Genomic DNA, 12809 nt, shown 5'->3' on the forward strand with positions numbered 1-12809 from the left:
TTATGAGAAGTATTCCGGAACACTGCAAAGCAGCATAAAGGCAAAAAAGCTTTGAGTAAATGACTAAATGCTCTAACACTCACACTAATCCTGAATCACAACATTCATGACTTTATAGAATGCTCTCGCTCACCTCCTGGGTTTAAGGACTCACCTGGTATCAATAAGATAATCTAACACCTCACTCTGTCCATCCTAGCAGCTGGGCAGAATGATAATTTGGATGTTCTGAAGTAACTCTCAGAGGGAAAAGTTCCTTATAAATTTTGTCTCCTCACTTAAAGAGATGCAACCACAGCTTTTTTCTAATGTGCCTCTGTAGGCAAGTGAAATACAGCAGAGAATTTGTAGAGAGGTGCCTTATTTTGTTTCCAGTAACTAATTCTGGATTTTCTTGCTTCCTATGCATCGTTGTCACAACTGCCTCCTTTCAGGCCTCATCCAAGCTCTGCTCTATTATCACCTGCAAATTTGATTTAACATTAGTCGAAGTTTAAAAGGTGTTTTAAAAAAAATTCTGCATCCAAGTTCCCGTCTACACAACACGGGCTGTCTGGCAGACACCCTCACAGAACTGACCTCTCACAGCTGACTTTATGTCACTTGCTCTGGGACTCTTGAAGACAGCAGCTGAGACTGACAGAGCTGGACAACAATTAAAGTAACTTTACAAAGAAATTGGATATTTTGATAATCACCACATGCTGCTACATTATTTTAATCCATACCCAGATTTGACTTTTCCTGCTCCCTTCATTCACTTGTAACTTGTCTTTGCAAGATCTCTGGTTTTAAGGAAGAGAAACCCCACAGACTGGGGGAAACATTTCCAGGACCGTGGCCACAGCAATTAGAACCTTAATCCGATTCCGAATTCTTACCTCCCCAGGTACTTCCTACTTGTGGAGGAGCCGATATAGGATGTACAGATGGATGGAAAGTTGGCTGCAAATCAAGCAGATCATTTGGCAGCTTTGAAGTGCTACAAAGACAAATTAATACAACTGTTTGAACCACATCGCAGTTTTCAATACAAGGCAAACGTTAGCGACTGTCAACCGTAAGGAAAGCTTTGTTATAAAATGTATAGAACCAAGTCAAAAATGAGCCTGCTGAACTTCTCATTTTCAGTTCTGCAGAAAAGTGTTAATTTAGCGAGTTAAGTTCTGTGTTATGCCAAGTGACTTTTGTCAGAGCTGTCTAAGACAGAAAGACAGCCAGCTGTCTCATCTTCCTCACGGTCCAACACCGGGGCTAGAGCATGTTAAGCTCTGCAATCTTCAGCAGCTTTTAAAATAACCCCACGAAAGCCCTACAGAATGACAAAAGGAGACCGACAGAATGAATTCTAATGGGTTGCACCACCAAAATGTTACATCTATATCCCACAACTCCTATATTTCCACTGTCAACCACCGCTGAGAAACCGGCTAACAGCTATGAGCTACAGAAGGACTCTGGAGAAAGCAAAATACAAGAAGCCTTGAAACACTTTATCACATATCAGTCATGTGAAAACTCATTTAAATGCACATTTTAGACTATTCAAAGTCAAATTGAGACCTAAGAACATCACATGGAAATGAAGAGTGAAGTCTTGAATACAGTCGCTGCAATAATTTCAGAGTCAAACAGGAACAGGAAAATTCATCCTCCTGCAGAGAGTTCATTTTGTACTTTAAATTAGTCCTGAAAAAAATATGGAGTGCTGGTGTTCACCCAGAATGTTTTAGCACATGAGATGAACCAAAATTTGCATGTAGAGCCACTACTATGGACAGAAGCTAAGTCACTGTGCCATCCAAGCACCTTTCAAAATGAGAATGGCACAGAACTTTAAATGCTACTAGCCATATCCTAGATCCCCGTGGATTCTGTTGCCGACCCAATCACTTGTATCATTCAGTTTTTACCATTTCATTTCAGCAGTGACTGAAATCACATTCTGCCACCACTGCTTCTATAAAAAAGCAGCGTGGTCTGGCACAGCCCTGTAATGTGAGCAGCAGAACCAAGATCATTTTCAAGATAAAGCTTGTTCACGTTAACGACAGGGCGTAATCAGACATATTGCATCTAATAGCAAGGAACTGAACTTACGACCCAACATCAAAAGGCTGAGGGACTTGGTTCTTTTTAGTCTGGAGGAGAGAAGGCTGAGAGGGGATCTGATCAACACCTATAAATACTTAAGGGGTGGGTGTCATGAGGAAGGGGCCAGTCTTTTTTCAGTGGTGCCCAGTGACAGGACAAGAGGAAATGGGCACAAACTTGAACATAAGAAGTTCCACCTAAACATGAGGAGGAACTTCTTTCCTTTGAGGGTGGCAGAGCCCTGGAACAGGCTGCCCAGAGAGGTGGTGGAGTCTCCATCTCTGGAGATGTTCAAAACCCCCCTGGACGAGTTCCTGTGCAACCTGCTCTAGGTGGAACTGCTTTGGTCTAGATGATCTCCAGAGGTCCCTTCCAACCCCATATCATTCTGTGATCCCCTTCACAGCAGCTCCTGCTGTAAAATCTGTTGTTTGCTCACAGCATTCACACTGCCAGCAACTGAACTGAAACATGAAGACAAATCAGCATTTGTTTTTTTAGAAGAAAATGCTCTTGTCTTCAATGTGTAGCGTTTGTGGCTGTTTGAAGAAGCTTTATCAGATGTTTATGTTTCAGACCTCTTAAGAAGCGATATCATATATTCAGAGTTACTACCTCAAAGCATACGCCCATTTCAAATATTCCAGCCTCTAAAAAGCAATTTGAAAAAAAAAAAAAAAATCTTTTTTCAAGGAAGTCTTTCAGTTACTAACACTGACAGATTCTCTAGCTCCTCGTATGTGATTCAGCTATTCTCCACGTATTCGGTGCCAAGTAATTTCCTACAATAGCTTTCTAATGGGGAAAGGCGGCTCTCAAAGCGCTGATGACTGCTTTTAAAGAACAGCAAAAAGCTAAAGGAGACAAGTAGATTCTCCTGTGAGCTCTCACAGAACTACTAAGCAATCCTTCAGGTCTGGGGTCACACCCAAAGCAAAACCAAGCCTTTTGAGAGCTATTTCCTTCTGTACTGACAAAAGCGCTGTACCTTCCTCTACTGCTTGATTTGACAGGTATTTTACAGACTGGAGATCACACACTTACTCATAGCAACAGCTCCTGCTAGTCAGAGACCGGGATTAGCGTGCAGGGAGGGCTCTTGCGCTACCTTTGCAAGTCCTTGCAGACAGATACGACTCAAGACAGCAAAATCTGCCTCTCTTCTTTCAAACCCCGTTTCGGGCTTTTCCCCTTCCTGAAAAATCTACCGAGAATATTTGCTACCCCTAGACTTTTAAAGATCTAGAAATGCGACATTAAATTTGGTATTATCTTTATGACCTCCCAAACGGAATTTTTATCTAACTTTTCCCAAATTAGTTTGTGAGGTTCTTTGGGGACAAAGCATGTGTGTTTCATAGTTCCAACCGTCTCGCTCACTGACTAAGAACAGCTACAAGGGCTGTCAGCACTTGGTTCTTATCAGAAAGTATTCTGCAAATGGGTAACAAAACCACACTTTTTATGTTATTTATGGCAATAGGTTATTTTTTCCATCAACTTTACCCAAAATATCATTTCTTATGCCATCATTAGTGTACTCCACACCCAACCAACTTTGCGCAGCAGAAGTTTAGAGGAAACTCTACCTGCAGCACATCTGGCAGTGCAGCAACACCACGAACCGTACCTGTTTGAAGAGCTAGGGGTAGAAAAAATATCAATGGCTGGTGTAGTCATTATGCTTCCCGCTGCAGTCGACACAGGAGAAGCTGCAGTTGTTAAAGAGGTATGAGGTTTCTTTGCAAGTTCTTTTAGACGTTGCTCCTGTTGGGAAAGTGAGCTGGCATAAGAAATCCAGAAACAACAGTTGTGTACGCGACTTTGGAGGTAAGTAAAGCAGAACTTCAAGAATTCGTTTTATTTATTGCACACACTAGTGTCAGCTACTTATAGTTCACAAGAGTCAGTGGCACCACAAATCCTTCAGAAACTATTTTAACAAACCCTCCACAAGTTGTATGGCACATGTACATAAGATTTTACTTCCAGCACTTTACCAACAGTACACGTTCAGTGTTAATAACTGTTTTTTCCCTTTGCTGCATTAAGACTCCTAAGAAGCTATCAATAAAAACGTAGGAAAAGCGTTTTCGATTAAAAATTCTGTATGCCTACCTTTAAAGCTTTTAAGCGAGCCTGTTCTTCCTCTAACGCAGCTTGTTTTTCCCTTTCATCAACTTTTGTGAGGGACAGGCCAGTGCTTGCAAGGGAAGAGACTGCATTGGAAAGGGTGGTAGCCCTAAAGCAATTGGACAGGAGAAAAGCTGGCTGTTAATAGGTGACACGTGCTAGGGAGATCTAAAGAACTCCTTACTTGTATCCACCCAGTCTCCTTCTGAACTTTTTATAACATTACTTATATCTTACACCGTGCAACACAAAGGGATGCATTTAAATAAGATTACACCGTATGAACCGCAAAATGAAAATGCCTACAAATCATGTTATCTACTCTTATATGCTGGATTTTCCCCCTTAAACGTTTCCCCTCCAAATTGCATTGCAGAATTCATATTTGAAGCCTTTGCTATTTTCTGTTTGCCTAAAATGGCATTATTTGTAGATACATGGGAATCTTTGATCACCTGGGCTCCAATTCAAATTGTTGCTAATTTAACAGGTTTCGTTAAGAAACTATGCAACTAGTAATCCCACAGGAAAATTTTATGATTTATCACCATATTTATCATGAGCGTGCAAAAAGATTTAAAACAAATACTTCAAAAAAAAATGAACCTGAAGTAACCTTACAAAAGAAAGCAAATATTCTAAAGAGTAGTTAACAAAATGGTGCTAAGCCCTAATATTGTCGCTACCATAAAAAAAACACATAAAATATTACTGCCTTTTTTTGAACACGTATTAGAGAAATGGTATTCAATTTTGAGGTATTAAGCTTTTTTAAATTTAAACAATGAAGTTAGTTGCCTACAGGACTTCTCTTGATTGCCCTTTGTGTTTTACCAAGTGCTTAAAACCAGCAACTGCCTTTCACCACATACAGTACAGTTTTAATCCCCAATTACTTTAAAAAAATCCATTCTTAATTTAAGAATTTCTGGAAGCATTTTCTTGCTTTTGACAAAAAAGGGATTAGAGTTGAGAGCTAAGAGTCTACGAATGTTATTAAATGTTGCATACCTTATAGAAGTCTAATTAATAACATACTGCCTCCAAAAGTTCATTTTAAGTGGAAAAACCCCTTAGTTTCTCTTCAGAAGTTCAAGATCAAATGCTAAAAGTGTAACTACTACATGAGGGATTCTGCAGCAACTGCTCACAGCTCCTCAGATTCCAGTTCTGTTGCCCTGGAAGAAGCTGCCTTAAGTACTCAGCAAACAATTTAACAACTTGCTATTCTATCAATGCTAATAGAATACAGTCTTGTTTTCAACAAAGCCTACACAAACCTTAATTTATAATGAAATGGAATATAATGGATTTAACATTTGATTCAACAATTGTGTAAAAGGACAAGGGCATAAGCACCTGCTTGCAGCTGTGGAATCTTTGATTTTCTTCCCTTCTAGAGAAGCTAAATGTTGTTCCAAAGCATCAAGAAGGCTACTTGGTGCCTACAAAAAGAGATTGAAGAATCTAAGGTGAAGCAAATCATTAGTTAAAAGACTTTCAGAGAACACAACTGTAGGGGAACTGGTATAACAGCTCAGAATATTTATACCGCATCTTCGCATCCTGTGCATATTTAATTACTTAAAATATCAGGTGATGTACATTACTCTGTCATAATGACTCACCAGTAAGTACCGAAATATGTCAAGAGATGTTAAAATTAACAGCTAGGAAACAGCAAGCAGACAGTCGGAAGCAGTCGGTATTTCAGGAGACACTAAGAAGGAAATTGTACCTAAAGTCATTTCTATGTGCACGCTCTGCAAACCTTCACAATGATTTAAACGGGCAGAGAGCCAAAAGCACGCTTGCTAAAAACCACAGCTTCATAATATCATTTAGAAGTTTTGTATGTGAATTCACAGATACAAGCTTTGTCTTCTAGCATGATGGAAATCAGATTGTCTTAAAACTCAATTAGAGTATGACAGAAACGTGCTATAATATTTTACAATAGGATCACTGCATATAAAAGCCAGGCTCTGACAGAGGTTGGATTTAATCATAAAACTTGTTAATAACGTGGTGACAATGTACACAAGAAAGCACAAGTGCGTGCCATAATGCCAAGTTTTTCTAATTATGCAACCCCAAACCAGGCGTGTACCGGCAAACGCAGAATAGGTTTATCTACCTGTGAGAGATCTGGAATGTCTCCTCTGTCAATTCCAACTTGCTGTAATAAAACAAACGAGCTTTAGAACCTGTTTGCATTTGTTCAAGGCAGAGATGCTCAAAAAGCAAACAACGTTAAGATGAAGTCATGTATAAAGCAAACCTGTCCATGTACATTTAAATCTCCACAATATGAATTCTGTAATGGTTGGTTATAATAAATTCTTCTGTTAAAGGGGAGCTGGGGTTGTTCAGCCTGGAGAAAAGGAGGCTGAGAGGAGACCTTATCCCTCTCTATAACCTGAAAGGAGGGTGTAGAGAGGTGGGGGTCGGTCTCTTCTCCCAAGTCACAGATGATAGGACAGGAGGAAATGGCCTCAAGTTACGCCTGGGGAGATTCAGATTGGATATTAGGAAAAATTTTTACACGGAAAGGGTTATTAAGCATTGGAATGGGCTGCCCAGGGAAGTGGTTGAGGCACCATCCCTGGAGGTATTCAAAAGACGGGTTGACATAGTGCTTAGAGACATGGTTTAGTGATGGTTTTTATCAGAGTTAGGTTGCTGGTTGGACTAGATGATCTTAAAGGTCCCTTCCAACCTAGACGATTCGATGATTCGATGATTCTAAATGTACACACATTTGAAGTACGTGTGTTAGAGTTATTTTAACAGATACAACCTTAAAAATAAAACAGAGTAAGAACCAAGTGTTTCAGAACATTAACGCTAGAGAAGTTTGTCCCACAATTTGTCATAAGTTGTCATACCTACTGATATAGAATATATATTTGCTAAAACAAAGCACCTTCAAAATTCTGTACAGAAACCATTTCCGAAACGCAGATCAGACTTAAGATGCTCTGCAGCAGGATATACATTGTTGCGATAGGAAGCTTAATTCTCAGTATCTGTTGATAGTGCCATCAACTGAAGACAGCTGAAGGCAGTACCTCTGACAGATTTCTGTCAGGACAGACAGCGAGCCAAGCTTTACTGCTTAATTTTTTTGTTAAGAGTTATGAATAACAAAGGAAGGCAAAACAAGAACAGGAGAGCATCTCAACTGAAGAATTCCGTAATACTGCGACACCAATTCAGCAATGCTTCAGAAACAACAATGCAACAGATTAAATAAGTTTTAAAAAACCACACCAACAAAACATTTTGCAAGGTAACTGCTTTTTCCTTTCACCTATAGCCAAGACATCTTTAAGAATTATCACATATTCATCTACTTGTCTCAATTTCTTGTTTGTGAAGTTGTCATTTTATTTAACACTTCTGGCAGAACTGTGGGTTTCAAACCAGAATCCAGGTAGAATCATAGAAAGCAGCAGATCACCTTGCAGTTACTTTATTTGTTTAAAGCAAGGCTCTTCAAACAAAGCTCACAATTATTATGTAAACAAAGAAATTTTAAAATGCAGTTACACACCCTCCCTAAGTAAAAGATAAACCAATAAATATTTTGTAGCCAGGTTTTTCAATACAGTCCTCAAATGAGCCAATCACCAGGGTAGAGACTGACAATATGACCCTTGAACTGCAATTAGGCTGGAAGGAAGAAGTACCTGCTTTGTGAGAAAATAAGCATTTTATAAGCTGCTTCAAATAAAGGGCATAGTTTGGCTGACTGAAGTTTACCTCTGCAACTTTAAGGAACTCTGAGATCCGCGTCATTCTAGTGAGGAACTTCTTGTATATATCAAGGCCTTCTTTGCACTGGTTCTTTTTCATATCAAAGTATTTTTCTATAAACAGTAAGAATATTTGCATTAAATAAGGTGGCAAGCATTCTGCAAAGGATACGCAAAGTAAAAGCGTATAGAACAAGACAAACAGAAAATGCCTGCAGATGTGTTTTATCATGTTAAGTGCAGAAGTCACTACGCCTAACTTCCACCAAGTGACAAAAGCCCCATCTGAACATGAGCTCATAATCACTAACACGCAATTACACCTCATCTTGCAGGTGCCACATCTCACAAAAGCATAAGCACCCTGAAGAGGACAATCAGGTTTAAGAATAGGTCACCCAAAGAAATCTAAATCTACGCTCTTGGGGGGACAAAAAAAAAAAGAGCAATTTTACAATCTGGCAGTCAATCATTACTCTATTCCAGCAGCTACAAATCAGGCAAGATTTTGATACTCTCTGCCAGACTGATGCCTCTTGCTACAGTGTGGTCTACAACGAGGTCCAACTGATTGCAAAACACCGGTGCTGGAAGTGAGAGGGTGCCAACTCCCTTCTTGAAATAGCACTTTCAAGCCCTGTTCCTGTACTAAGCTTCTCTCAAAACACACGTGAAAGCGACTGTGCGCTTGATCTTCTGGCTGAGGCAAAAGAAGTAGATGGGGACTTCAAGACTGGAAGCGTGACTGTCCCTCCAATTCTGCTTTCTGCTTTCCATTTTGCAAGCACTGGGTAATAACAGCAATCAGGCAGCTTGATCCAATCACAGAATACAACTAAACCAAGCATATGCTATGCATATGGCTCCTTTCAACTTATCTTCCAGATTTAGGCTCCTATGCATCTCCAGCGTGTGCGAGTGAAAGGGCTTGAAGCCTGAATTTATAACTCCCTTAAAAAAGCCAACCAATCATCAAAACCAACCGACATTAAAATTTTGATAGTCAAACAACCACAAATGTTGTGATTGCAAATTTTTAACTGACCATAACTTATTCCACTTACAAAGAAACAAAACCTGATCTTGTTTCTTATTTAAGAAACATCAATATCATGGTTTGGGTTTGCCATGCAGCTCAATGAGAGAAAAAAATTAAAAAAAAACAAAAACAAAAACAAAACCAGCATAACAAGAAAACCCCAAAACAGCAAGAGAACAAAATGAAGTGAAAAAATCTTGAATTAGTTTCTCTTTCAGAAATTTACCAATCTCTGTATATAATGCAATGGAAAATGCAATTGGACAGAAAAACCTTGGAAATAATAATATTTTGCTGTTTACAGTATGACTATTTCGATTTCTCAGAAAAGAGCAGCTCTTTGCGATTGTTTCCTCCCAGCAGTTTAGCATTGCAGAAAGCAGTTATATTTACCCAAGAGGTTAATAATCCCTTCGTTATACGCAGCGAACAGTCTAATGGCATCTTTGAAGAGGAGCATGAAGGCAGCATTAATGACACCATTTGTAAGTTCATTGCTATTGACCTAGGAAGATCAGAAAAAAGTTAATTTAACTGAATCGATCCCTTATTGAAAAAACTTCTAGTTGAACCCGGGTACTCTATCCCAAGGCACCTTTTCCAGTCATCTCACTGGTTATTAGTGGAAAGTAGCAGCACAGAAATCAACACAGGATCTCTCAGCACAGAATTAAATCAAATCATTTTGGCAGACATTTTTATTAACTAATGTCCATGTTAACAAATGTAACTAAAAGACAGAGGGTAGAAATAATCGATTAAATGAACAACCAAATCTTACACAATGTACACAATAAACAACACTAACTTAGCACAAAGCATCCTCTCCAGTGGTTATCATATTTCCTTTTTCTGGTTTCTTGGGAGCGTATCAATGACCAAAAAGATTTGTGCTCTAAGCTGTGCAGATAACATGGACACAAAAGGACAAACATGGAACTAAGTTTAAGACCTTTCATCTTGCCCTATTTTACAAGCCTCTGCAGGTTTGTACAAAGTTAACAGTACATTAGACGTGTACGTGCAGCTAAACTTACGTTGAAGTCAAGAAGTGCATCCATTTGATTTTGTATAATCGGTACAGTTTTTAGGAGTTTTTCTGTGCTCATTGTTCTCATCACTCCATCAGCCCTATTGTGCAAAACAAAAGAGAATCCTTCACCTGAATTTTTGAAGGCAATTGTTAGTGAGAAATAAAACCTAGAAAATTAAAACAGGTCAGAGAAAACATTTAAATCATGGCCATTCAAAGCAGGTGTTTCGATGTCGAGGAACACTGTCCAGCCAATACAACTGTAGTAACTGCAATACACAAAAGCAACAACTTTCATATGGCCAAAATATGATTCCAAGACAAATTTTTATCCTGAGGAGATGAAACTGATAGTGCTCAGAAACATAGTAGAGCTACAATGCATCAAGGTCATCAAAAAATACTCTGAAGGTTATTTCTGAAGCAAATTTTTACCTACGCTTTTTCCAATCAAGTGATTATTGTTTCGTGTCAGTTTGGATGATTTTCTTTTCAACTAAAAGCAGTAAGAAAGAATAAATAAATGTGGCAATGTGTTTTTCAAGCTTTTCCAGAAAGATTATAGAGACTACATGACACTTCCTTTTAACAGCTGACTACCAACATTTGGCCATTTATTAATTGTCCAGATTAAATGGACAAAGACCAAAAATATTCAAGAAAAGCAACAACCAAGGAAGATATTGAGTCACCTCAGTGACAAGAAACATCTCTTTTGTGAGACATGTCTCCCTCCTTCCAGGAACAGTGGCTGACCCAAAGCTAACGTGGCAGGGCACGGCTCACAGCCCCCGAGAAACGCTGAGGGGTGGAAAAGGGAGATCGCTGCCACCAAAACAGTTATTCCTGCTGGCTCACAAATGCTCTGGGCTAAATAATTCACCTCATTTTGCCTAAAACATCTGGTTATGAAGCAATTGTGTAACTCTCTGGTGTATCTGCAGCCACCTGACCATGCGCATATCCTGTAGGAGGAAAAGGCTGAGTGTTTTCTGCTGTTGGGACTCCAGCCATCTCTAAAGGCAGAAACAGTGAAAAGAGCCCCAAAAGCTCCCCTTTTACTTCATCATCACATTTTTCAAAACAAAGTGAACTGTACAGTATTAGCAAAGAGGCATACGGGATTTGGACAGTCTTCTCGGGCCAATTTCAGCTTTTTAACACTAATGTGAGATACCATTAGGCAGCCCACTACTGCGGTTAACTCCTTCAGCAGTTTTAGGTTGAGATTTTTGTGAGTTCATTAAGACAAAGTAAGTTGGTGATGTATCGTGGAAGATTTGTCCAAATATCTACTTTTTTGATATATATTATGATACATACTATTTTTCATTTCTTTAAATGTTAAGTTTAATATAAAGAAGCAAAATTACAACAACTGAAGCAAAAAAAAAATTTTGCAATATGCATAACTGGGGAGTTGAGGCTTTGTGAATGATGAGATATTCAACTGAGAAAAGCAGACGCTACTGTCTACTTAGTCTGCTAAGGAGCCAACATTGGTATCTTCCACTTGAATTACAGGACATAAGACAAAACCTCAAGATAAGCAAAACAAAAATACAGTCCTTACCCTCTTTTTACTTTTGTGAAGTCAAAAGCCACTTGTCTATAGGAAACTGCCTTTTCATTCAGGTATCTGCTATACCGTCTGATAAACGTTGACATGTCATAGCCTAAAAAACAAGTTTCAGAAGGTTATTACTTACCCAGTCAGTTAAAGAACAAGACCCTTACTCTAAATAAAATGCAAGATATTTACACAAGACAGTTTCATTGTATTTTTGCCTGATTTCGTATAGTTAATCTGTGTTATGAAGAACTAAGTACGTCATTGTATTCACCACGTAAATCAAACAGGCACAAATATCTAGAAAACCTAAACTACATAGAAGTTTACATTTCACTTCCTAAGGTAATTACTTCCAAAAGCAAACCAAAGTATTTTTATGCAACTTCTTTCACACTATGATTACCACAAAAAAAAAAATTTACGATGCATTCACAAAGATGTTTTTATCAACTCTACAACACACTCTCTAATTTACAACTGAATAGAAAAAAATAAAGGCATTGAAGGAAACATTAAGACATGACAGAAATTTTTCTTTGTAAATACAGTGGCGATAGGAAATATTTTGATAACTGTCAGTCTACAGAAGATCAAGAAAAAGATCTGTCCATAATCTATACTGAGCCATGGAAGTTAAGACTGAGTAAAATGAGGCAATTTGGTAGACCCTTGGTTATCACTGGGAAGGTTTCTGTGCCCAGGCAAACACTCTGCGTGCCTGTTTTACTGCACTTGTGGCAAAAATTAGAAGCAGCAATATACAAATTAAAGTAGAAAATAGGAAGCCACCTCGGGAGGAAAAAAAAAATACAAAACCACAAAACCAACAGCTACACGTATGATCAGAACTGCACTGAACTGCAGGGTAACAGCTGGGAAGGGTATTTCAGTTAAAAAGTCTGAACCACAGAGAAACCTATTTGCCCACGGAATTAGTCTCACAGATGGATGGAATGGTCCTCAAACAATCTCACAAAAAGTTATTTTTATTTTTAGACACAGATCTTGCCTCACTGACATGCTGTATCTGATGTACCTATGATGCATTTTTTGAAGTTTAACTTAGTAATCAAAATATACCTCTCCAAATAGAGAAATCTCTTCAGAAATAGGAGGAATACGAAGTCAGATCTGCTCAGCTAAGAAAGTTAGAAGCACTTATAAGCCTGTCCTAAAAGA

General features: G+C 38.7%; 1 protein-coding gene across 4 annotated transcripts in view; it reads right to left on the reverse strand.

Moving 5' to 3' along the window:
* The window catches only part of PICALM (phosphatidylinositol binding clathrin assembly protein), a 73046-nt gene that overhangs the window by 26915 nt on the left and 33322 nt on the right, over positions 1 to 12809 (reverse strand). For all 4 annotated transcript variants that reach the window (XM_074152813.1, XM_074152803.1, XM_074152793.1 and 1 more), the window contains exons 4-12: positions 11631 to 11733; positions 10062 to 10155; positions 9418 to 9529; positions 7993 to 8099; positions 6365 to 6406; positions 5587 to 5672; positions 4213 to 4336; positions 3725 to 3861; positions 882 to 982 (exon numbers count right to left, since the gene is read on the reverse strand). In XM_074152813.1, coding sequence (XP_074008914.1) covers positions 882 to 982; positions 3725 to 3861; positions 4213 to 4336; positions 5587 to 5672; positions 6365 to 6406; positions 7993 to 8099; positions 9418 to 9529; positions 10062 to 10155; positions 11631 to 11733 — 906 coding nt within the window. The remainder of the gene's footprint in view (positions 1 to 881; positions 983 to 3724; positions 3862 to 4212; positions 4337 to 5586; positions 5673 to 6364; positions 6407 to 7992; positions 8100 to 9417; positions 9530 to 10061; positions 10156 to 11630; positions 11734 to 12809) is intronic.

Source organism: Numenius arquata, chromosome 1 (assembly GCF_964106895.1).
Source record: "Numenius arquata chromosome 1, bNumArq3.hap1.1, whole genome shotgun sequence".
Lineage (NCBI taxonomy): Eukaryota > Metazoa > Chordata > Aves > Charadriiformes > Scolopacidae > Numenius > Numenius arquata.